Below are 27,747 nucleotides of genomic sequence, written 5' to 3'. Positions count from 1 at the left end.
TCTGTCTGTCCTTGTTTCTCTTTGTCGACCTCGGTCTTTTTCACTCAGTCTCTCTGTGCCTATATCTCATTTCCCTGGTTTACTCTTATTTCCCTCTAAGCTCTCGCTGTCTGCGTGACCAAGTTTCATTGGCATAGTTGTCATTGGGGAGGGGATTTAATGCGATGATGCTGTTCTCTCTGAGGTTTGGAATAATGAGAAGTGAACTCATTGAAAATTCTGGAACTACGAGAGAGAGTTTGGCAGTGAATAACAGAGAGATTGTATATGCCTCCGATTCTGTGTGTGCCATTGTATCTTTGGAGTTACCAGTATCTCTATATGTCTGCTCCTGAAACTTGGTGTATCTGCATCCATATGTGCCCCTGCACCTATATGTGTCCCTGAATCTGTATATGCGCCCCCCCCCCCCGTATCTCTGTAGGCCCCAATACCTCTGTGTGTGTGTGTGTGTGTGTGTGTGTGTGTGTCTACCTTTGAGTGCTTCAGAACCTGTGTGTGCCTGTATATGCATGACCCCCGAAATTTGTGTGTGTTTGTGTGTGTGTGTGAGTGTGTGTGTCCATCCCTGTAAATGTCTGATTCTTTGTGCCCTTTTTTAAGACGAAGCCTTGAAACTGTCTGCCAGCGAATTGCAGAGGGCAGAAGTGTTTACCCACTAAGATTCTGAATTTGATTAACGTCTGATAACGGCATCGAATGTACAATTTGCAGTCTGAAATAATCCCAACTTCAATCTCCAGACATTATCTCCCAGTGGGAAATGAAGAACACGGTTTATCTGCGGTGTCTGGTTATAAAAAGGGCGAATACGCCTGCCGAGGTCCTTCTACAAGCTCCAATCTCGGACAATATCGTTCAATATTCATATTTCAGCAACTGGTTCGCAGACTCACAAGCGCCAGCGCCTGCAGTCGCTGTGGTCCTCCAGCAGATGGTGGTGTTGTATCACTTTAATCACAAGACCGTGCAGCAGGTTTGAGGAGATATTTGAGGAAAATTTATTTCCCTGTTTCCATGGAAAGGGAACAATCAGTAAAGCAATGGCATTAATATCTCTGTCAGTAACATTCACACGGAAATCTGGCCGAAGGATAGCGAATTTAATACTTGTATTCATATTTACCCTCCGGCTAGTGAACATGTCGATTACCTGCTAATTATTGTACAAATTTGCCTTTCACTGATTTAAGGATTTGTCTGTTTTATCATCCAGACGTTATCAAATAATATTTTATTATAATTGGACACATGCCTCTTTTTCGCTGGATTTTCTTTTCTTCGGCGCTCATTTTTTTTTCCTTAGTCCCTTCAGAAATCCAGCCGAATCCTGCCTCTGTTATGTTCTGTGTATATTTAAATATAGTTCCTTGTTAGAGCAGAGGAGGATGAGAGGCGACTTAATAGAGGTTTATAAGATGATGAGGGGGATAGATAAAGTGGACGTGCAGAGTATATTTCCTCAGGTGGATGTAGCTGTTACTAGGAGGCAAAACTGTAAATTTCATGGTGGGAGATATAGGAGGGATGTCCAAGGTAGTTTCTTCACTCAGAGAGTGGTTGGGGTGTGGAATACACTGCCTGCTGTGATAGTGGAGTCGGACACTTTAGGAACTTTCAAGCGGTTATTGGATAGGCACATGGAGCACTCCAGAATGATAGGGAGTGGGATAGCTTGATCTTAGGATTGGACATAGTTCGGCACAGCATTGAGGGCCGAAGGGCCTGTACTGTGCTGCACTGTTCTATGTTTCTATGTTTGTATGTAAATGCATCATTGTGTCTATCTCCAGTGGAAGTGTACAAGTCAATATTTAATATTGACTGCATGAATGGTCTCCCCGAATGGAAAAACTACAACTCGAAGACTCTGGGCCGATCGATATTTTTACGGGGAAGTTTGATGTTTTGATGAATGAAAAGGGAACTGAAGGCGATGTTGCTGGGTTTACATCATAAAAGAAGGGAGGAGCCTGATGTGGAGCATTAAAAAAAAACAGAAAAACAAAAAGGAAAAAGTAGAGCATTTGGGCCGAATGGCCTGATTCTGTGCTGTAAACTTTCTGAAACTTTCCAGTCCAACCCCCTGAATTATTTGAGAAAACGATTCTCCCCCTATTTGTGCGGGTTTCCGTCCAAAATGCAAAAGTGTGCATTTTAGGTACATTGGCCATGCTGCATCCCCCTTTCGTGCCCAATTATTTGTAGGTTACGTGGATTAACCATGACAATTTTGTGTGGGTACGGGGATAGGTTGGTGAGAGGGCCTGGGTAAAATACTCGTTCTGAGAATTGGTACAGGCTCGATGGCCGAATCCTCTCCTTCTGTGGGGCTTCTAAGATTCTCTGATAGTAACCACAGCTCCGCGCCAACATTAAAATTGAAACAGTTACATTTGAATCTGAAAAGAATGTGTTACCAGGGGATATATTTGCACGTGTGTTTTTTTTTATGTGTTGGTATTTGAAAGTTAGGATTTCATTGGGATCTTGGTGGAATCATATTGTTTAAAACTTTTTTTAAAATCAGAAAAGCTGGGATATTTCACCAAAACAATGTGAATCAACGGGGTTTAAAATAATGGTGGAATCATTATCAGTTCACTACACTGCAAGGATATCAAAATGTTCAAGAATAATGAGACATAATCATGTAACAACTTTGACGAGAAAAAAAATCATCTTGGTTCTCTGCAACTGAGTGACTGGGGGATCTGGTGTTTTCCATCGTTGGGGGCAGACGTGAATTTTCTTCTATCGAGAGAAAAAAACAGTGTCTCCAACGCAGCAGCACTTAGTTAGTAACAGAAACTCTGGACACTGGAGGACGGACATTGCAGCTCTGCAGTGTTAGGGAGGGATGGAGCTCTGGAATTTTTGATTCAGGTGAGAGATAAGTTGGCATAAAATGAACCAATCCAATGGACAAGAAACAACACGAGAATATGAGCTTGAAAGGGAAAGATAACAATATTTTATTGCTTATTCACCGGTTGATGCAGGCAATAAAAATGGTAAAGGGAAACCTCAGTACATTCTTCAGCTGTTCCCGGAACTTGGTCTGCGTCACCGCATAGATAAAAACGTTATTGCACGAACTGAGAAGCTGCAGCATGTTGGTCGTTTCTTGAAGAATGAACTGTGGGTCATTGAAATCCAGGCCGGTAAAGTAGGCCTCACCCGTAATCTGTACGTAGAGGAAATGCCCGACATAGGTGACCCAAAGGAGGAGGAAGCTGAGGGAGATGGCGAACAGCAGGACAATTGACCTTTTGCGGTTTGCCATTTCCAGGTCTTCCTGACTCTGGTAGCCTCGGAGTTTTCTACGGGCTCTGCTGGCCGCTACAATATGTCTTATCGTGAGGACATTGAGCAGTAGAATCAGGAGGAATGGAAGAAAGGGTGTAAAGATGCGGTCAAGCCAGTCATATGTCTGCCAGGCGGGCGAGGTGTAATAGCTGGACTTGATATCGCAGAACCAGGGCATCCCGTCCAGAATGTACAAAGGCTGGTAGGTGAAGTAGAAAGGGATGTTCTTGACACAGCTCAGGGTACAGATCAGTCCTATAACCGACAATGCAGTTTTCTCAGTGCAGTATTTGGTCTTTAGTCTCTGGCAACAGATGGCCACAAAACGGTCAATGGTGAAAGCCACTGTCAGCCAGACTGAGCCATCCCGCGTGGCATAGACCAACACGGTGCTGGCAGCGCATCCGCGGGTGGTCGACAGAACACTTTCACGGAAATAAATTCCTCCAATCCGGTTGAGGATGACGGCAGTGATAATGACAAGAAAATCGCTCACCGCTATCGCCACCAGGTAGGAGGTGATGCCCCGGGAGAGGCCACACCGCCCTCGGGATAAGATTATAATCACCATCAAGTTGGCTATGAACGATAAAAAGAGAAATACAGGAAGACATTACCGAGCAGATTCTAAACACCAGCCTCATCTAATGCATTCTGAAACCTTCCTCACCCACTCTAATGCTATTTTGCTCCACCAGAACCCTTGTCTTTTGTTTGGCATCCTATTCTGGATGAACAGACGTTTGTTATGATCAACAGTTTTGAAACAGGAAACACTGTCTTGAACTACCAAGAAAAGTTTAGCCTCTCGCCACTAAGTTCATCCTCTGAGCCTTAAGGTCATTTGCAATCTTAGCTCCTTCTTGTATTTGACTTGAGCGTTCAAACGCTCCCCCTCACCCCCTCCCCGCGCCATAAACATCATCCAGCACAGATGCCTAGTATCGACTGTCATATCACACATCACAAACCTGCCTGAGGTTAGCTGGGGCTTAAACACTTGTCCAATATCTTGTAAAAACTACATTTCAGCAACATGATTAGTCTTTTGGGTGTTCGTCCAAACTGGATCTTTAGTGTGTTTATGCTCATTTGCTACATCTGATAACAGGAGGATTGCTCACAATGAGTCCTGGCTATTTATCACACCGATATTTTCTCATCTACAACAGCTACGGCCTAATAGGTCCTTAAATTTCATGAACTCATTGTTGTTTTCAAGTCATCCATAGCCTCGCCGCTCCTTATCTGCAAACCTCCGACAACACTGTTAATATCATACAATATCTAACATCTGGTATGCTCAGGAATTAAGTAGCTCCATCAGTGCTCATTTTGCCTTTAGCTGCCAAAACTTAACGTTAGCAATTCTCTCCCTCAAGTGCTCTGCCTCTCTTGCCTTCATTATGGCTCGGTTTAAAATATTTTTCTTTACTGAGTCCTTAAGACATTTGCCCGAATGTTGTGGGAAATGGGAAATTTGGTTTGCGCAAGCTGCTGACAAGTTCGCCTTTCCGCATGGACTTGAGTGGTGGCAAAAAAAAAACGTTGAAATCAAATTTCTGAAGTAAAACCATGAGATGGACAATGTATGGTGACCTTCCCAGTAAATAAAAACATTCGTTAAATTAACGTTCTACTATGATGTATGGAAACATCTGAAATATACCATATCCATTTAGAGATAGTGCTGCGGATTCCTGTTATGAATTAATACATTTTATATCACAATGTATTTAATATAATTGTTACATTTTGATAAATCAGTGCAGCATATTGTAATGAAATAATGCACGACATTGAATTTTACTGCACTGTGATTTGCCATTGTTCTGTGCAATGCTAAAAAGTTAGGCAGCATCTTATAACATTTGAATGAACTGCAATGTTTAAAAGAAACACGTCCATACACATTCATGTGTAACACTTCATAACTAGGAAATCTAACAAACGCAGTTTCTATAAATTTGCACCATGGAGCATTGGATAATATCTTATACTGTGAACAAAATAAGTGGGACTAATAACTGGGGTGAAGTGGCATAGTAGTTAGCACTGCTTCCTCAGAGAGCCAGGGCTCTGGGTTAGATTCCCGACTTGGGTCGCTGTCTGTGTGAAGTCTGCATGCTTTCCCTGTGTCTGTGTGGTTTTCTCCTACGGTCCAAATATGTGCGGGTTATGTTGATTGATCTTGCTAAATTGTCCTTAATTGTCAGAGAGATTAGTAGGATAAATATGTGGGGTTACAGGGAAACCTTCTGAGACTGTTGTTGGTGCAGACTCAATAGACCAAATGGCGCCCTTCTGTACTGGAGGGAGCCCATGTTTCTAAATTATAACTCTGTCTAAAACCGAAATACTGCATCTCCATATATGAACCCAAGTGAAGTATATTAAACTGAAATAACACTGCATTTAAATAACAAATAGCCCATTTCTGAGATACAACAACAGATTTTCTGGCAATTTACCAAATAAAAATACTATCAAAATCTATATCTATATATTCAAAATCTATAGCTTACCCGGGATACCAATAACAGCGAGAATAGGATAGTAAATGGCATAAAATAGTCCATTCGCTGGCCCGTGCATTGTTATTTCTGAAATTGAACAAATCCTCCAAGCTGTACACTGAAGCTTTGCAGCACATTAAAAGCATCCTTCATTTATATGCAGTGAAAATCTCAAGGGTGACAATTAAGCTCGGTGCATTTGATTTACAGTTCAGTAAACAAACAGATTCACTCACGAGTCCAGTCCTCCTATGTACAACATTGGCAACACGGAAGGTTCCATATTTTCGTGGGCAAACTGCTTGCCGTTTTTGTACATCACCACCACCATTCTCCCCACCCCTCTCCGCGCCTCCCCACACCACAATGAAAACACCCACCAAAGCATGACTTGGAATCTGCATTATATGAAACCACTGTTGATAGATATTGTTCAGAGGTAACCTGAAATCCACTCATGTTCCCAGATAACAGTACAATAGAGAAGGAATGTCTGGGGTATATACGGGATAAATTTCTGGACCAAAGCGTTGAAGAATCAGCAAGGAAACAAACCCTTTTAGACTGGGTATTGTGTAACATGAAAATATTATTTGGCAATCTCGTTGAGATAGAGCCCTTGGCGATCAATGACTATAATATGATATAATTCTATATCAAGTTGGATACTGAGGTAGTAGATTCTGAGACCAGTGTGCTAAATCTCAACAAAGGGAGCTAAGATTATCTGAGACATGAATTAGATTTGATGGAAAAGAAATAGATGTATTGAAACTAATGACTGAAAGAAAAAGGGAAAGTGATGCAGATGTTAAAAAGTAGCATGAGGCAAATGGTAAGGAGATTGAGGTGGTTGAAATGTGTGGGCAGTACAGAATTGCAAAGAAAGAAAGAGAGAAGTGAATGGAGAGAGAAGTGAATAAGAGTGGGCTTTGCATTGGGCGGGAATCGAACCCAGGGCTTCTCACGTGGTACTTGACAGTTCGACAACAGAGCCATCAATGCAAAGATCAGGGGCCGCTGCTCATTTCATTCAACCAATGCTTTCACATGCAAAGAAATGTTCATGATTTTTTACAGCAAATTCAATGCAACTAACACACAACAACAACAGAGATGAAGTAAACACTGCTCGTTAACTGGGCAGGAGTCGAACCGGGCCTCCCGCTTGGCGCGCGAGCATCACACCGCTGAACCACCAATGCTGCTCTCGCTGATTCGCCCCCATACAAAACATACATGTCAGATACACACATGAAATCATATCACTTTCAATTTGCGACTTTTAACTTCCTGCTCTCCACCTCAGACATTTCTACATTCATCAAAAATCACCGACCCCAAACCCAATCCTGTTCCTCAATACACTGATAGTACTGCACCTACTGCGAGTAGCTTGCTGCATTTGGTTCCATAATTCAGTGGTTTAAGCACTGGTTTTATAACCCAACGGTCACGAGTTCAATTCTCGCTGGAGCCTTGAAGGAAAAAGTATTTGTAGAAGCCTTTAGGATGAAAGCAGGCAGACTGGCAATCAAAACGGAGTGTCCTTAAGATTAGAGAGGCAGATCATGTGTAACTTCGGGAATTAAGAACATTTTCTTCTTCGTGAAAAATTGATCAATTACAGGATGAGAATCTGAGAACAGTAGACTGCAATGTTCCAATAATGGATCAGAATCTCAGGACAACAGACTGTAATGATTGTAATGTTGCAATAATGGATCAGAGCCTGAGAACAATTTTGGATCAGGATCCGAGAAAATATACTGTAATGTTTCAATACTGGAACAGAATCCGTGAACAATAGACTGCAAAGTTTCAATACCGGATCAGAATCAGAGAACAATAGACAATAGATTGCAGTGTTCCATCAAACGATCAGAATTTGACAACATCCGAATGCAATTTTTAAGAAATGGATCAGAGTCTGAGAACAATAGAATGTAATCTTCCAAACTTGGATCAGTATCTGAGAACAATGGGCTGTAAATGTTTCAACACTTGATCAGAATCTGAGGACAATAGACTGTAATGATCCATTACTGGATCAGGATCTCACGACCATAAATTGTCATGTTCCAATAATGTATTAGAATCTGAGAACAATCGACTGTAATTTTCCAACAATGGATCAAAACCTGAGAACAATAAACTGTTACACTCCAATATGGGATCACATTCTGAGGGGAAAAAAAGATAGACCGCAATGTTCCAATACTGGATCAGAATCTGAGAACAATAGACTGCACTGCTCAAATACTGGATCAGAGTCTGAGATCAATGGTCTGTAATATTCCAACATTGATCAGAATTTAAGAGCAATCGACTGTAATGATCCATCGCAGGGTCAGAATCTGAGAACAATAGACTGCTGTGTTCCAACACTTGATCTGAATCAGACAACAATTGATTGTTATGTTCCAGTACAGGATCAGAATTTTCCAGTGCTGGATCAGAAACAGAGAACAACAAACTGCATTGTTCCAAACATGGATCGGAATCTGTGATTAATCGAATACGATGTTCCAATATTAGATCAGAATCTGAGAACGACATACTGCAATGTTCCAATACTGGATCAGAATCTGAGAACGACATACTGCAATGTTCCAACACTGGATCAGAATTTGAGATCAATAGAGAAAAACGATCCAATAATGGATCAGAAACTGAGGACCGCAGACTGCAATGTTGCAATAGTGGATCAGATTCTGAGAACAATAGACTGTAATGTTCCAATACTGGATCAGAATCTGGGAACATATACAGCAATGTTCCAATAATGGATCAGCATCTGAGAGCAATAGATTGTAATGTTCCAATAATGGGTCAGAATCTGAGAACAGTAGAATGTAATGTTCCAATGCTGGATCAGAATCTGAGAACAATAGACTGCAATGTTGCAATACTGGGTCCGAATCAGAACAATTAACTGCAAAGTTCCAATATTGGATCAGATTATGGGAAGAATGGACCGGGATGTTCCAATAGTGGATCAGAATCTGAGAGCAACAGACTGGAATGTTCCAAAAACGGGTCGGAATCTGTGATTAATAGACTGTAATGTTCCAATACTGGATCATAAACTGAGAATAATAGATTGTAATATTTCAAAACTGAATCAGAATCTGAGAACAGTAGACTGCAATGTCTCAATGATGGATCACAATCTGAGAACAGTAGACTGCAATGTTTCAATGCTGGTTATAATCTGAGGACAATACTCTGTAATGTTCAAATAATGTATCAGAATCTGAGAGCAACAGACGGCAATGTGCCAATAATGGGTCTGAATATGTGAGTAATAAAATGTGATATTCCAATACTGAATCAGAATCTGAGAACAATAAACTGCAATATTCTAAAACTGAATGAAAATCTGAGAGCAATTGACTGCAATGTTCAAATACTGGATAAGAATCTGAGAGCAATAGACTGCAATGTTCAAATAATGGACGATTCTGAGAGTAATAGACTGCCATGTTCCTCTTTGTTAGCTTTGCACCGTCGGGTCCAGGGGTGGCACTGTCATTGGATAATCGATGATTGACAAGCGCTCATGAACACCTCAGTCGTGTTTTATATCAGGTTCATTGCTCAGCATTAGATACGGTAATTCTTGATTCTTTGTTGCATCCACGGCATGCTGCCATGGAGGTGATCCCGAACACACTCCAGAGAACCATTACCTTCCTGGCAGGTACTTGCCTGTCTTTCCCAGTCTATGTTAGGATTAAAATCATCCATTCATGCTCATTCTGCTTTGACGACACAGTTGTCTAATTTCAGCATTTACAAGATTTAGCATTTCTGGGCTATTACCACATAGTCGATAAATGACACCTATTGTGAAATTAGTGATTTTATGTTTGGGGAGGACATTTGGCCCGTCTTCTACATGCCGGCCCAAGATCACCCAAGTCCCTGTTATAATCCCACATTCTCCCACCCAGCCCATAGAAACATAGAAATTTGAAGCAGGAGGAGGCCATTCCGCCCTTCCAGCCTGTTCCCCCATTCATTCTGATCATGGCTGATCATCCAACTCAATATCCCGGTTCTGCATTCCCACCATAATCTTTGACCCCCTCCGCTCCAAGTGCCATATCCAACTGCTTCTTCAAACCATTCTCTATTTTGTAAACTTTCACTTTACATGGCGGTGAATTCCTCAGGTTGTCCATTCTCTGGGTGAAGAAATTTCCCCTCATCCCTCTTCCAAACTGTCGACCCCTTATTCTGAGTCTAGTTCTGGACTCCCCTACCATTCTTTGTGAAACTACCTTGTATGACCCTATTAGAATTTTGTTAGTCTCTAAGAGATTCCTCCCTCATTCTTCTGATCGTCAGCGAATATGAATTTAACAGACTCAATCTCATCTCATGTGTCAGCCCTAACATGCCAGGAATCAGTTTGGTAAACCTTTTCTGCACACCCTCGAGGGCATGGACATCCTTCCTCAGATGAAAAGAACAAAACTGCTCACAATATTCCAGGTGTGTGGCCTCACCAAGCCTCTGTATACTTGCAACAACACATCCCTTTTCCTGTACTCGAAACCTTTCACTGTGAAAGTCAACATAATATTTGTCTTCTTTCTGGCCTGTTACACATCCATGCTTACCTTCAGTGAATGGTGTACGAGGATACCCAGGTCTCGCTGCACATGCTGCTCTCTTAATTTAAATCCTATCAAATAGTATGTGTGGTGTATGGTGTCGAAATTTGCTGATGACAGCTAGAATGGTGGAACGGCAAATTGCGCGGAGGGTGTGGAGAGCCTGCAGAAGGATCTAGATAGGCTGGGCGAATGGGCCAGGAACTGGCAAATGGAATTTAATGTTGGCAAGTGCGAGGTGATCCACTTTGGTAGGAATAATGGTAGGAAGGACTATTACTTATGTGGAGAAAAACTGGACCTCGGTGTCCTTGTGCATGAGTCGCAAAAACCCAGCTTGCAGGTGCAGCAGGTGGTCAGGAAGGCTAATGGGATGCTGGCCTTCATAGCGAGGGGGATTGAATGTAAAAGTAGGGAGGTCTTGCTGCAGCTGTACAGGGCACTGGTGAGGCTGCAGCTGGAGTACTGTGTGCAGTTTTGGTCGCCGCACTTACGCAAGGATATTTTGGCCTTGGAGGGAGTGCAGAGGAGGTTTACTAGGCTGATAGCGGAGTTGAGGGGGTGGAGCTATGAGGAGAGGCTGAATAAACTAGGCTTGTACTCGTTAGAGTTTAGAAGAATGAGGGGAGAGCTCATTGAGACGTATAAGATGATGAATGGGATGGATAGGATAGAGGTGGAGAGACTCTTCCCGCTCAGAAAGGACAGTAGGACAAGGGGGCACAGCCTCAAGATAAAGGGGGGGGGGCGGTTTAGAACGGAGTTGAGGAGGAACTTCTTCACTCAAAGGGTGGTAATCTCTGGAATTCTCTGCCCGTTGAAGTGGTGGAGGCTGCCTCGTTAAATATTTTTCAGACGCGGATTGATGGGTTTTTGATAAGAGAGGGGATTAAGGGTTATGGGGAGAGGGCGGGAAAGTGGAACTGAGCCACGACAGATCAGCCATGATCTTATTGAATGGCGGGGCAGGCTCAAAGGGCTAGATGGCCTACTCCTGCTCCTATTTCTTATGTTCTTATGTTCTAATAATGTGTAGAGCCAGAAACTTTTAAAGGAGCTTACGGCATTTGCCTCTACCAGCAAATAACGCACTGAATTTTGGACAACAATGACAACCTTTGCATAAATACATGACGCTCTCTCGTTCCTTCATTCTGGACTTCTCCACCAAGGGAAATAATTTTATCCTGTCGCTCTGTATCTTCCCCTCATAATTTCGTATACTTCTATCAAGTCACCACCCAGCCTTCTTTGTTTCAAGGAAAATAACTCCAACTTGTCCAATCTAGCTACACTTTTCTGCACCTCCCAAAGAATCCAACATTGCAGAAGGAGGCCATTCGACCCATCGTCTGAACCTACCACAGTCCCACACAGACCCTTTCTGCGTAACTCCTCATTTTTAACCTGCCATCCCTCCTCACACTAGGATCAACTTTGCAAGGCCAATTTACTTAACCAACACATCTTTGGAGCGTCGGAGGAAACTGGGACACTCGGAGGAAACCCACGCAGATATGAGCAGAATGTGCAAACTCCATGTAGATAGTGAACCTAAGCTGGAATTCAACCCTGGCACTGTGAGGCAGCAGTGGTAAGCATTGTGCCATTGTGCTACCCTGAAAATCCCGCAGACACCTCGAATCACACCCCACCCGGCCAAGTCAAACTAAACGCTCATTTCTGTCAGAGGAATTTAAAGGGGTTTGCTCACACTTGTAGCTTCGGGTCTGCCGAGGCTGGAAGGTCAGCCAGGCCTTGGCACCCCCATTCCGGGGAGATTGGAAAGATTAACCCATTACTCTCAGCCTAAGTCCCACCTAACTCCTAGGAGAATTGAAGGGCCCTTCCTATGCCACCTGGCAGCTGATAAGAGGAAAATGGTCTCCAGACCAAACTCCTCAACTGTCCCTGCAGGAGTAAGGTGCCAAACATGGGCGTCAGTACCAGTGGGCAGTGTCACAGGGATTGGCAGGTCTCATAGCCAGTAGGGGGAGCTATACAATAAATGGCAGAAACTTCAGTAGTATAGACACACAGAGGGACCTGGATGTGCAAGTCCACAGATCCTTAAAGTGGCAGCACAGGTGGAGAGGGTGGTGAAAAAGGCATATAGCATGCTTGCCCTTATTGGACCGGGCATAGAGTATAAAAGTTGGCAGATGATGTTGCAGCTATATAGAACGTTGATTAAGCCACATTTGGAATACTGCATACAGTTCTGGTCGCCACATTACCAAAATGACGTGGAGGCTTTGGAGAGAGTACAGAAGAAGTTTACCAGGATGTTGTCTGGTATGGAGGCTCTTAGCTATGAGAAGAGATTGGGTAAACTGAGGCTGTTCTCCCTGGAAAGACGGAGGATGAGGGATGACCTAAAACAGGTGTTCAAAATTATGAAGGGCATAGATAGGGCGAACAGTGGGAAGCTTCCTCCCAGGTCAGAGGTGACTAACACAAGGGGTCACAAGTTCAAGGTGAGGGGGACAAGGTTCAACACAGATATCAGGGGGAATATTTTACATAGAGGGTGGTGGGAGCCTGGAATGCACTGACAAGCAAGGTGGTTGAGGCGGACACGCTTGGGTCATTTAAGACTTATCTAGATAGCCACATGAACAGACTGGGAATAGAGGGATACAAACGATTGGTCTAGTCGGGCACATGAGCGGCGCAGGCTTGGAGGGCCGAAGGGCCTCTTCCTGTGCAGTATTGTCCTTTTCTCTTTGTTTGGTGCTTTATTTTGGTTGTTCAGGGCCAACAACGAGGAGTCTGAAGGGATTTCGTTGTTCTCTAACTGTCTCCAACACTCAACCATTAATAGAGTAAGTCCTGCTCTGGTTCAATCTACCAAAATGCTCCACCTCGCATTTATTTAAATTGAACTCCCTCTGCCATTCATCAGCACATTGGCCCAATTGATCAAGATCCCACTGCAATTGGAGATAATCTTTTTCACTGTCCACTATACCACCAGTGTTGGTGTCATCTGAAAACTTACTAACCATGCCTCCTAAATTCTCATCCAAATCATTAATATGGTGTTAGACGTTACAAGTTATTTTCTCCAAGCTTATGGGTTCAAACATTTCCCTTTCTGTCACTGATACGATGCTGACGCCATTACATTTCCAGGTTTAAAATGTGCACTCTTTTACGGACAGGTTGGGGGAACTGTTGCACAATCTTTTTCTTTCTTTTTTTTGTGACAATCCCATTCCACAGAAGGATTGAAAGATACTCGTCAGCCCTTCCGATATTCGCAAAATTCCTTCCATCAGGAAAGCTCACACAAACCCAAGCTTTTTTTGTGGTGCATTTACAGGAGAAAGTTTAGATGCAAAATGGAAGGTAAACTTATTTGTTCAGTGAGTGTAATTAATGCCAGAATTAATTCTGCCGGTACTAATTGTGCCTCTGAAGAATTCTCATCTATGCTTCATAAAGGATTCCTCCAGTGTTATCCACACTGACAGTGGGAGCACTACAGTGATGAACGGCTCCAGAGAGAGGGAGTCGAGGAACAAACATCTGGGAGAAAGAGATTGCAGACTTTTTGTACTGAATCTGAATCCATGAAAAGCAGGACGTCTCAACAATGGATCAGCATCTGAGGGTCACAGTTCTGAATGATACAACAATCGAGAGAAGTTTATACTGGGCACTGTACTATGTTTCTCGAGATTGGATATCTTTAGCTCTGCGTGTCCAATATATACTGATAGTGATTCAGTATTTTTACTATCCAATCCTGGCTGTTATTGGTGTCCCTGGTAAGTTTCTCTACTAATTATTAATGATGTAGCCCATGTTTAATTCTGCTACTCTTGCCATCTGCTCTACCCTGTCTGCTACTGTTGCTTCTGGTGTGCGTCCTCGTCGAGTTATCACATCTACAAAGCACTGAACACTTCTTCAATGCTGCCTGTGTTATGAAGTTGAGTTCAAAATTAAATAAACAATGTTTAGAAAGATAGAACATAGAAAAACTACAGGACAAACAGGCCCTTCGACCCATAAGTTGCACCGATGATATCCTTGTGGGCTGAAAAAGAGATATAAAGTAAGTATAAAAAGATTAAAGGGAAAAGAGTGCGTCGTCCCTTTAAAAAGCTGTTTTTGTTTGACGTTAAGAAGTTTAAACTGCAGAGTACACAGCGACTCTAAGTTGCAACATTTGGACAAAAGCATCGGGTTTGCCTGGGTAACTGGCTCTATAGGTTTCGCATTATGCCAGCCGATGAGTTTAAATAAAACATTCATCTAAACGGGACCTATTAGATTTGAAATGACTGTTGTTGTTAACCTCGAGCCAAACTGAGTACATGGATAAGTCAGTAGGATTACAAAATTATCCAGCTGCCTTCAGTGCAGATCCACCGGTGCTTGAACCAGGAACACAACCAGAAGCAAGGCCCCGAACACCTGAAGAAGTTAAAGGCAGTTAAAGGAATTTAGATCAACGGAGCAGTTGTTTCTTTACTCTGCCAGCTTCAGACAGGGATTCAGATAAATCACCGTCTAACCAGCAGGAAGCATCATATCAGATAGCATGTACAGACAGCGGACAATGACCAAAGTGCACATGTGAGGTAATGCATTTTAGAAGGTCCAATACAGATAGCAAATATACAGTAAATGGAGAATCCTGAAGAGTATTGATAGACAGAAGGATCTGGGTGTACAGGTACACAGGTCACTGAAAGTGGCAACGCAGGTGGGGAAGGTAGCCAAGAAGACATACGGCATGCTTGCCTTCATCAGCCTGAGAATTAAATTTAAAAATTGTCAAGTCATGTTGCAGCTTTTTGAATATTACTTTGGCCGCACTTGGAATATAGTATTCAAATCTGGTTGCCACATTACCAGAAGGATGTGGAGGCTTTGGCGAGAGTACAGAAAAGATTTACCAGCATGTTGCCTGATACGGTGGACATTAGCTAAGAGGAGATATTGGAGAAACTTGAATTGTTCTCAGTGGAATGGCGGAAGTTGAGGGACGACCTGATAGAAGACTACAAAATTATGAGGGGCGTGGGCAGAATGGACAGTCAGAAGCTTATTTTCGAATGCGGAACAGTCAATTACTAAGGGCCACAGGCTTAAGGTGCGAGTAGCAAGGTTCAAAGGAGATGTACGAGGCAAGTTTTTTTTTACAAAGATGTTGGTGGGTGCTTGGAATTCCCTTCCTGGGGTAATAAATGCTGGCATGAGTTTTAAGGGGCGCCTGACAAATACATGAATATGATGCGATTGGAAAGGCATTGTTCCCGGAAGGGTGTGGAGATTTATTTCAGGTTGGTACAGGCTTGGAGGGCCAATGGATCTTTCCCTGTGCTTTAATTTACTTTGTTCTTTCTTCTTTTGTTTTTTTTTCTCCAAACTTCCGAACACGATCAGACCTGGTTACATATATCTTTTTGACAGTGACTCAGATTTTGTTATTGCTGTTTTAGTCTGAATGACCCTTGTTCTTTCTGAAAAAGCATGTCAATCAAAAACCACCTTTAATACAAATGTGACTTGTTTAGTTAAAGTTCCTGGTTATCTAAACAATATACTTTGTTAATTACTCACTGACAGTGAGTGTTAGGTCTTTACATTAGTGGACTTCAAAGTTAATTATGAATAGCTAACGCCTTCCCAAAATAATTGTAGCTGATTACAATGCGAGGGAAATGGGATTAGCCATCATGACATAACACTTGATAATTCCTTTTGCTACTGGGAATATTCCACGTCAATCTCCGTTACATCTGTAATCTGTGTTTGTTGTTGTCTCAGTATTGAGGACATGGAACCCATTCATTCACGTTCCCTGACACCTGACTGTGGAGTCGATATTGAAAGGAATCCTCAGCACCACAAGGCACAAACAAACGGCTTCGATCACAGTGTGTACGACTCTACCAGTAGTTTGAATCCTCTATGTCCCTCTCTCACACTCTCCTCAAGGTGCTGACTGTCTGTCCCAGTCACCCAGTGTCCACCTCTCATGTTCCACTTAAGGTGCTGCTTGTCTGTCCCCGTGTCCCAGTGCCCCCCCCTCACACATTCTCCCCAGGTGCTGACTGTCCCGGTGTCCCAGTGTCTCCCTCTCACTCTCTCCTCAAGGTGCTGACTATCTGTCCTGGTGTCCCAGTGCCCCCCCCCTCTCACACTCTTCACAAGGTGCTGACTGCCTCTCCCGATGTCCGAGTGCCCCCGTCTCACACTTTCCTCAAGGTACTGACTATCTGCCCCGGTGTCCCAGTGTCCCCCTCTCACACCCTCCTCAATGTGCTGACTTTCTGTCCCTGTGTCCCCCTTTCCACTCTCCTCAAGGTGCTGCTGACTCTGCTTAGGTGTCCTGGTATCATGTTCTCAGTCTTGCCTCTTTTCAAACTCACAATAGAAAATGCTGAGGAAGTTTGATGTAAAGCCTCTTGATAAGATTCTTCTTTATGTAATACTGAGAGATAAATCAACATGAACCCTCTTTCTCTGATTGTTCTGTATGTAACACTGAGAGATAGATCTCCCTGAAGCTTGTTGCTGTGACTGTACCTCATACCATCCAGAACACAGATACTTCTATCTGAAGCCTCTTGCTCTTATTGTTCTGTACATATCACTGAGAGATAGTTCTATGTGAAGCTTGTTGCTGAGACTGCACAGTCAGAACACTGAGAGATAGTTCTATAGGATGACTTTAGCTAGGACTATACAGTATGTAACACTGAGATCTATGTGATCTATGTGAAGCCCCTGACTAAAGTTGTTTTCTATATAAGCTGTACACTAGATCCAGGCTACAGCCTAGATTTAGCATTCTGTATCATTTCTCATTAATGTTAATCTCATCTAAACCCCACAAACATTATCACCGTAAGACAAAAAGATATAGGAACAGAATTAGACTATTAGGGCCATCGAGCCTGCTCCACCATTCAATTATGGTGCATATGTTTCTCAAACCCATTCTCCCACTTTTTTTCCCTGTGACCCTTGATCCCATTGCCAGTCGAGAACCTGGATAACTCTTCCTTCAATACATTCAGTGACCTGACCTTGTGCAGCAATGAATTCCACAGATTCAGCACCCTCTCTCCAAAAAAAAATCCTGCTCATCAATGTTGTAAAGTAAGAATTCTCACAACAGCAGGTTAAAGCCCGACACATTTATATGGAATCACAATCTTTTCGGAACGCTGCTTCTTCATGAGGTGAGTGGACAACTGGTGCTGTGAGATTTCTCAATATGCCCACCCCAGTCCAACACCGGCATCTCCACACCACATTTCAAAAGGGTCGGCCCTTTCCTCTGAGTCTCTCCTGCTAACGGAATCGCCCTCCCCAAGTGCACTCTACCCAGGCGTTTCACTATTCATTAATTCTCAATGATATCCCCCTCTTCATTCGGTCCAAACTCCATCGAGTACACTCGCAGAGTCCTCAGACATGCCTCATGTGTTAAGTCTTTCATTCCCCTGATCAGTCTTGTGATGCTCATCTGGACCCTATCCAAGACCAGCACATCCTCCCTTCGGTGCAGGACCCAAAATTGCTGACAATATTCAGAATGTGGTCTGACTAAAGCCTTATAAAACCTCAGCAGCACACCCTTGCTCGTGTATGCTAAACCTCTGGAAATAAACGCTAGCAGACTGACCTCTGATATATAGAATGAACATTGTAAGGTTTATGGTCCATTATTTCCAACTTCCCATACCTCCCTTATCCTCAACACTCCGTCTAGGCTGTAAGTTTTCTACTTTGGGCATAAAAAATGTTGGATTGAAGGGGATTAAGTGAAGCTGTTTGTTTAGTGATTGTAATTGATGTGAATCTCCATGGATCTGATTAGTGTGCCTGGAGGGTTTTTCTCTTTCATTAATGAGGGATTCCGTTCAACGTGTTGTCCCACTGAGTCAACGGGAGCGACAGCTCCGACACTAACAGAGATCAGCAGCTTTGGAGAGAAAGGGAGGGAGAGGAGAGATCAGAATCTGGGAACAATGGATTGGAATGTTCCAATAATGGATCAGAATCTGTGTACAATGAACCGGAACCTTCCAACAATGGATCAGAATCTGGGAACAATGCACTGGAATGTTACAACAATGGATCAGAATCTGGGAACAATGCACTGGAATGTTACAACAATGGATCAGAATCTGGGAACAATGCACTTGAATGTTCCAACAAAGGACACGAGTTTATTCATTTGGATTTCTATGTTTACTGCAGATGATCTGTGGATAAGATCAGCCTTTCGGATTGAATATCTACTAAACGCGATTCAATGCTTTTACTGTCCCCTTCTGACATTTGTTGGTGTACCCGTTAAGTCCCTGGCTGAAATTATACTGGGCTGACCGCCACAGGAATCAGAACAGTCGAGGGCTGATGGTCTCAGGCGGGATTTTGTAGCTTCAGGAGGAGTAAGACTGTGAAGTTCCGTCCCGTGCCCGGTTCCTACACACCTACACACACACACACAAACACACACATACAAGCACACACACACAAGCACACACACACAAGCACACACAGACACACACAAATAGACACACACCAGTGGAAGCAACTTCCCTGCTTCTATCTTATCTATTCCCTTCATAATCTTACATGTTTCTGTAAGATCTCTCCTCATTCTACTGAATTTCAATGTGCATAACCACAGGCGACTCAGTCTTTCCTCATAAGCCAACCCTCTCAACTCCGTAATCAACCTCCTAAATTTCCTCTGCACCCCCTCCAGTGCTAGCACCTCCTTTTTCAAGTAAGGAGACCAAAATTGAACACCAGGTGCAGCCTAACCAGCACCTCATACAGCGACAACATAAACTCGTTATTTTTAACTCCATTCCTCGAGCAATGAAGGGCAAAATTACACACTGACATACTGGTACAGACAGTGTAGACTCACAGGAGCAGACACTGACGGGAGGAGAGCAGGTTTACAACTCCTCCCTGGCTATTGATGGTGGGGTGAGCATATAGAACCACGTGACAGCCTCGAACTCAGGCCTATGCCCGATCTCCCCTCATTCTTTTGAATTTCTGTGAGTATAGCCCCAGTATACTCAGTCTTTCCTCATAAGCCAACCCTCTCAGCTCCGGAATCAACCTCGTGCATCACTTCTTCATCCCCATCCAGGGCCAGTATATGTTTTTTAAAGTAAGGAGACCAAAACTGTACACAATACTCGAGATGTGGCCTCACCAGCACCTCATACAAGTGTAACATAAACTCGCTGTTTTTAAACTCCATCCCTCTTGCAATGAAGGATAAAATTCCGTTTGCCTTCTTCATTACCAGCTGCACCTGCAAACCAACTCCCTGGAATTCTAGCACAAGGATACCCAGGCCCTTCTGCACAGCAGCACGCTGCAATTATTTACCATTTAAATAATAGCCCATTTTGCTGTTATTCCTACTAAAATAGGTGACTCACATTTACCAACATTGCAGTTCATCTGCCAGATCCTCACCCACTCACTTAGACTACCTATATCCTTCTGCAAACTTTTAGCATCCTCTGCACACTTTGCTCTGCCACTAATCTTAATGTCATCTGCATTTTTTGACATACTACACTTGGTCCCCAACTCCAAATCATCTCTGTAAATCGTAAACCACTGTGGTCGCAACACTGATCCCTGAGGCACACCAATAGTCACTGATCACCAACCAGAAAATCACCCATTTACCTCCACTGTTTGTGTTCTGTGAGATAACTGATCCTCTATTCACGGTAATAATTCCATGTAACACTGCACACCTTTATCTTATGCAGAAGTTTTTGGTGCGGCACCTTTGTCAAATGCCTTCTGAAAATTCAGACACACCACATCTATGATTCCCCATTGTGAACTGTGCATGTAATGCTCTCAAATAATTCCACCAAATTAGTCAAACATGACCTTCCCTTCATGAACCCATATTTTGTCTTACTAATGGGACATTTCATATCCAGATGTTGTGCTATTTCTTCCGTGATGAGAGACTTAAGCATTTTCCCACTACAGGAGTTAGCTAACCAACATATAGTTACCCACTGTTTATCTATAACATAGAACATAGAACAGTACAGCACAATACAAAGCTTCTGCCCTCAATGTGTGCCGAGCTATGTCCAAACCCAAGATCAAGCTATCCCACTCCCTATCATTCTGGTGTGCTCCATGTGCCCATCCAATAACCGCTTGAAAGTTCCTAAAGTGTCCGAATCCATCATCACAGCAGACAGTGCGTTCTGCACCCCAACCACTCTCTGAGTAAAGAATCTACGTCGGACATCCCCCCTATATGTCCCACCATGAAACTTATAGGTATGTCCCCGAGTAACAGCTACATCCACCCGAGTAAATAGCCCCTGAACTTCCACTCTATCAATCCCTCCCATCATCTTATAAACCTCTATTAAGTCGTCTCTCATTCTCCTCCACTCCAAAAATAAAACAGCTCCCTCAACCTTTTCTCATAAGACCTACCTTCCAAAACAGACAGCATCACATTTGCTGTTTTGCAATCTGCGGGAACAACCTCAGATTCCAGCGAATTTTGGTAAATTACTACTAGTGCATTTGTTATTTCTCCCGCCATCTCTTTTATTTCCTTGTGATGCATTCCATCAGGGCCAGGAGACGTGTGTACCTTTAGCCTCATTAACTTGTCTAGCACTAATGGAGTGCAGAATGTAATGCTGCAGTCATAGCTAGGGTGTAGAAAAAGATCATCTAAATGTGATGTGGGTCGAATAAAACGTCTGCTGGCAGCAAGGAGAAGCTGTTCTTGAGTCGGTAGCATGCTGGAACAATGGTTAGCGCTGCTGTGTTACAGGGATGTGAGTTTGATTCCTGGCTTTGATCACTTTATGGAATTTGCACATTATCCCCGTGTTCGTGTGTGTTTCTCCGGAAGCTCCGGTTTCCACCCTCGTTCCAAACATGTGCAGTTTAAGTTGACTGGCCATGCTAAATTCTCTGTTAAGATCCCGGGATATGTATGTCAGAAAGATTAGCAAGGTTCATAAGTGGGCCTGGTTGGGATTTTGTAGGTGCAGGCTCGATGGTTGGAATGACGTCCTTCTCCAATGTAGTGTTCCGATGATTCAATGTGTCAGTCGGTCTATGTCCTCAGACTTCTTATCTTTTTTCTCGACGGAACAAAGTGGAAGAGTTTATGTCCGTGGTGCATTGGGTCTTTAATATGCTGGCTGCTTTTCTGAGGCAGCGGGATATTTAGTCAGTATCAATCGGTGGGAGGTTGGTTTAAGTGATGGATCGGGCTCAATTCATGAAGCTTTGAAGTTTCTTACATCTTGGACAGATCAGGAACCATACCAAGCTATGATACAACCAGAAGTAATGTTTTCTATGGTGCATCTGTGAAAGTTGAAGAGAATTACAGCTAATATGCCAAATGTCCTTAGACCTCTGAGAAAGTTGACGTGTTGGTAAGACTTGTTGACTACTGTGTCTTGATGGAGGGACCAGGATAGGTTGTTGATGATCTGCACCCCTAAAAAAAGTGATGCTCTCGACAATTTCACCTTCACCCCATTGTTATAGACAGGGGGAGGTACTCCACTGTGCTCCTTGAAGTCGATGATGATCTCCTTTGCTTTGTTGACACTGAGGAAGAGATTATTGTGGTCGCACTGGCTCACCAGATTCTCTGTCTCCTGTTATCGGCCTTATCGTTGTTTGAGATTTGACCCACTACAGTGATGTGATCAGCAAATTTGGAAATCGAGTTGGAGGGAAATTTGGCCTTGCAGCCATCAGCACAGAAGGATATAGTAAGGGGTTGAGGACACAACCATGTGAGACACCGCTGCCGACCTGTAGTCAATAAACGTGAGATTGTGTTCCAGGGTTGAAGGTAGGGCCAAGGAGATGGTTTTCTGTCGACCTGTTGTGAAGGTAGGTAAACTGTAGTGGGTCTGGGCAATCTGGGAGGCCGGAATTGATTCATACCGGAATTAACATTTTGATATGTTTCATAACATTGGATATCAGTGCCACTGGACGATGGCCATTGAGGCAAGCTGTTTGGCTTTTCCTTTGTATAGGCTTTGGTTTGAGTTTGTTCTTGCCTGGTGCATAGATTAGCAACCTACCTGCCGAGAAAGGACTCACTGATCTTCAATGGTCCAGTAGGCCACACTGGGACAACAGCAAACTTACTGGGTACTGTGGATGGTAGCTATTCACTGAACCCTGAAGCTTGCTCCCACTGTTGAAAGCAAACCCTGATACTGGTGTTCTGTGCCAATCGAATGTGAGATTGCTGTTTCTTTCTGTGTTGTGCGAATGGTGGTAATAGTGTTGTTGTCTCTTCCCCAGGATGCAGTCCTGTGTAAGTATAATAGAGTCAGAACTGTTGAGGCATCAGGATCTCCCTCTGCCGACTGTTAATATTGTCCAGAGGAAAGGGTGAAACCATCACTGTTTGATACCATGTCTGCTGCAGGGGTTGTCAGTAAGCTGTCTGACAGACGACAGATTATCACCTCCAGGACTCCACTCCGGATTTTCAGTCTCCCTCATCCTTCTTACTGCCAAATACCCACAAAGGTAGAGGGACTATTCAACTGTAGCTGAGAGAGGATCAATGTTGTGGACTCCCCAGAAAACTCTCACGTAAGTGTATACCATTGTGTCGCTACCATAGAGCAGGATAGTGACACCGTGGTTGGCACCACTGACTCATAGCATCAGGGATCTCAGTTCACTGTCTGCGTGGAGTTTGGAACTTCTCCCATGTCTGTGTGGATTCCTTCCGGATTCTCCAGTTTCCTCTCACACTGCAAACAAAGTTTTGGATTAAAAAAAAAATTCTTCCTTGTGTATGTCTGTACGTTTTTTTTTTCTATTTTAATCCGTCCTCAGTCTAAACGGGATTTTCTTCCTCTCAATCATGTCTAATTTTATTCTGTATTTCCATTCCTGACAGCGAATGTAATCACAATTGTGACACTGACGAGCAGAAACTGTGGTCTGTCCAAATGTGTCACTCGTTACCTGGTGGCCATGTCAGCGGGGGATCTGCTGGTCATTATCCTCGACCTGATATTGAGACACATTCCCACTCTTTACCAGGAACAGTTTTATTTCTTGCTATCGCTCCCCGTGTGTAACATCCACGCCGCCCTGCTTTATGCAGCCACTGACTGTTCTGTGTGGTTCACCGTCACTTTTACCTTTGATCGATTTGTGGCCATTTGCTGCCCCAAGCTGAAAAGTAAATATTGCACTGAGAAATCGGCGGCTGTGGTTCTGGGAACAGTGACAGTGCTGAGCTGTTTGAAGAACATTTTCTGGTATTTTATGTTATTAGATGGATATGTGATGGTAAGCGGCCCCTGGTTTTGTGGTGTTAGAACGGATGTTAGGAAATCTCTGGTCTGGGGAACGATCGAGTTCCTCCACAACATTCTAACCCCGTGTGTCCCATTCGTCCTGATTCTGATGTTCAATGGTCTCACAGTCAAACACATTTTCGTGATTAGTAGAGCACGCAGGAGACTCCAGGCTCACAGCAGTGGGGAGAATCCAAGAGACCCCGAAATGGAGAATCGCAGGAAATCCATTATTTTGCTGTTTTTTATATCAGCCAGTTTCATCTTGTTATGGTCTACGTTAATGGTATTCACTATATGGATCCGAATGCATGATCTGGGCTATCGGTCAGTAACATTACATTATTTTGTTGTGGAATTGGGTTTCATTCTGCAACTCACAAGTTGCTGTACAAACACTGTCATTTATGCTGTGACACAGACTCACTTCAGGCAGCAGCTGAAAAATCTGCTGAAATATCCACTTACTGCAATTCTTCAACGCATTATGAGATAAAACTAAAACCAAAGACACATTACTCTTCCTATTGGACTTTCAAACTGTAAATGACAAACAGACTCATAGAGGCAGCAATAGTGACAGATAAAGAGAGAGAGGACAGTGGGAGCAACAGGGAGAGTGATAGGGAGACGGAGATGGACAGAGAATGAGAAGGGCACAAATTCATGGAGCGTGACAGATTTCAAAGTGTTTCTAACAGATATAGGGAAAGAAACAAAGAGACAGAGAGAGAGAGAAACAGAGAGTGGGGGTGGGGGGAGGACAGAGACTGATAGGGACTCTCACAGAGCGAGAAAGATGGGAACAGATATTGAGGGAAATGGAGAGGGAGATGGACAGGGAACAAGAAAGGGAGACAGAGGCCGACAGATGGGAGGTTGTAATGAGACAGGAAGACTAAGACATAAAGGGAGACTGTAAGGGAGGCAGAGTGAAATGGATACAGAGACAGAGCGTCAGTGAATTTGAAAGAGGGAGACTGAATGAGTACAATGGACACAGCATGAGCAAAAGACACAGCGAGGTAGAGAGAGAGACAGAGAAATAAGAAATGGGCGACAAAGTAGGAGGGGGAGAAGGAGAGTGAGCCTGAGAGGGAGGAGGAGACTCAGAAGAAGCGTGTTGACAGACAGTGAATAAGCGAGATGCAGAGATACAGTAAGAGATACAGAGAAACAGGCAGAGATAGATAGAGAGAGATGCACAGAAAGACAGAAAGAGACAGAGAGAGACATATTTAATGACTTTGACGGTAACCATCAGTTGGAGTTATAGGAATATGAGCTCCCTGATTGAGACGTCAATGCTGCCCAATCGGGAGCCCTGCAGACATACATAATAAGGTGTGTCTACGTTACTGGAACTCACGGTGTGGACACTCACCGGATGTGGATGTGATGGACTGGTGGTTTTATCACTCGACTATTAATACAGAAACTCAGCTAATGTTCTGGGCACCCAGGTTCCAATTCTATCACATCAGATGATGGAATTTGAATAAATATTTCTGGAATTCCCAATCTGCTGACGACCATAAAAACATTATCGATTTTCTGAAAAAAAAACATCTGGCTCACCAATGTCCCAATGAAGGAAACCTGTTGTCCTTATGTGGTCAAGACTGGATGTGACTCCAGAGCCACAACAACGTGGTTGACTCTTAATTGGTCTCTGAAAAAAGGGCAACTAGAGATGGGCAATAAATGCTGGCCGGCCAAAGAAACCCAAGTGCCAACAATGAATAAAAGTACGTTGTACTCGGAAATTTTAAACAACTGTGTCTCACATCGGGATCAATAACCAATCACTCGGATGTTACTCGTGGTAGCGGTATTGAGTTTGGGAAGTGTTATCTATGGCGTATTTGGTGAGTTCCTGCACCAATCTGGCAAGTGGGGAGTATTCACTCAGACTCCCGGCTTTTCCTTGGAAATGGTGGAATGCTTTGAGGGAGTCAGGATGTTAGTTACTCGCTGCAGGATTTCCAGCCTCTTACCGGCTCTGCCACTGCACAAACTGATAAAATGTGTGTTGATTGAAAAATAGGAGCATCTCCTTTCCTGCTTAGTGTGCAGAGAATTTACAACACTTTTTTTTCTGATTGCATACTAAGACATATGTAAAATCTAATGGCATATGCAAGCAAAATATTGTGTTCAAGTAATATTCGATAGTCGATTCTCTGAGGGAGTGGTTAATGGTTAGGTAGTCTTACTGTCTGACTGTCACCTGATAAAGAATCAGCATTCCGAAAGCTCGTGATACTAAATAAAGCTGTGGACATTAACCTGGTGTTGTGAGACTTCTTACTGTCTTTCGCTAGCGGTTTGAATTCCAACACGGCGGTTGAACGCAGCAACTCAATTCTATAGCAATTAGGGATGATTGTAAATGAATAAAGACAATCTCAGTGGTGAAACCTTTCCTTACAAGAACAAGTCTTTGACAGAACTTCGGCCCAATTTCGAAGCATCGGACAATATGTAACAACTTGCATAGGTTGATATGTGAGCCAGTAGCGCAATGGATAACGCGTCTGTCTACGAATCAGACGGTTCCACGTTCGACTGCTAGCTGACTCGGTGTTAAGCTTTTCAAAAAGGTCACAAATTCCACCTTATATTCGATTAAAAAAATGTTTTCAATAATTTTAGACATATTCAAATATATGCGGATGAGCTTTAGTCAGTCTTCATTAACATTGGGAATGGTTAGAAATATAGGAAATTTGAAACAAATGAAATCCAACAGGGAAGAAACATCACAAAATCTGGTCGGGTGGAAACCTGGAGAAAATATATGAGGGAAACAGAGAATCACAGAATTATTACACCAGAGATGAGGCGATTACAAGGTTACTTGCACAGTTCACATGCGTTGTTGGTGAAAGGGAACCAGAGGCCGTATTGTAGATATATTTGAACAGAATCACAGTAATGAGATTGGTGGGCTGGAAAATTGAACCTTACATATCGAAACATAGGAACATTGGAATTTGGAGCCGATGGAGTTAAATTCAGCCCTTTGGTCCGGCTCCACTATTCTACTAGATCATGGTTAACATCTCCTTGATATGAAATCCACCTCCCCACCTGTTCCCCACATTCCTTTAATGTGTTTTCTTTATCAGAAATAAATCTCTCCATTCTTGAAATTATGCAATAATTCAGACTCCACCGCACTCTGGGGCAGCGAGTTCCCCCAATGCACCACCATGTGCGAGAAGTAGTCCCTCCTCATCTCAGTTTTAAATCTACCGGCTCGCAAACTATACACGTGACCTCTTGTTATAGATTGCCCCATAAGAAGAAAGTTTTCGTTTTCTTTATTTATCAACCCATGTAGAATTGTATATACCTCGATCAGATTTCCCCCTCACTTCTAAACTCCAGCAGTTTATGAGACCATTTCACCTCACTATCAATTCCATGACCCAGCTCAATCCGTGTTGTTATTGGTTGAAGGAGACAATCACGTTCCATCCAAACAGGACATGTTGAAAGAGGAACGTGTCAGAAGTGGAAAAGACTTGAGATGAAAACAAGAAGCAAAGGGATTTGTGTTAAGTCAGTTTGAAATACACTTTTCACCGATTTTTCTGGTAGTTCAATGGTTTGTGTTCAGCACTTCCTCACTGTTGCGTGGTTTCCATTTCCGCGGAGGAAAATAAGATTATTTGATCTCAGCAAACCATTAATAATGATCTGATTCACTCTCTGATCGAAAGCTGATCTACTAGAATCAGCCGAGTGAGGTTTGCAAGATTCCATCAGAGCTGGAAATTTCACATGTAAAACAGTTCAAGAACAAACACAGAAAGAGAAGGACTGATGATTTCTGTTTGTTACTCAGTTCAGGCTTACCTGAATCAGTGAAGGAACAGGCTGAATCCTCCTGATGGTCTTTCCCAGCTCCATTGCTTTTAATGAATTTCAGTAACATTATCA

At 43.1% G+C, this 27,747-nt stretch overlaps 1 protein-coding gene across 1 annotated transcript; it reads right to left on the bottom strand.

Moving 5' to 3' along the window:
- Window positions 1-2,986: 2,986 nt before the first annotated feature.
- Window positions 2,987-27,742, bottom strand: LOC145362364 (G-protein coupled receptor 15-like). Its single transcript, XM_080218427.1, has 2 exons — window positions 27,664-27,742; window positions 2,987-3,888 (listed from the first exon to the last, which is right to left on the bottom strand). The coding sequence occupies exons 1-2, from the start codon at window positions 27,740-27,742 to the stop codon at window positions 2,987-2,989; spliced, it is 981 nt and encodes a 326-aa protein (XP_080074553.1).
- Between the last annotated feature and the right edge of the window lie 5 nt (window positions 27,743-27,747).

This window comes from Carcharhinus amblyrhynchos, unplaced genomic scaffold (assembly GCF_965287045.1).
Source record: "Carcharhinus amblyrhynchos unplaced genomic scaffold, sCarAmb.v2.hapA scaffold_38, whole genome shotgun sequence".
Classification (NCBI taxonomy): Eukaryota; Metazoa; Chordata; class Chondrichthyes; order Carcharhiniformes; family Carcharhinidae; genus Carcharhinus; species Carcharhinus amblyrhynchos.
This window is presented reverse-complemented; position numbering and strand designations above follow the sequence as displayed.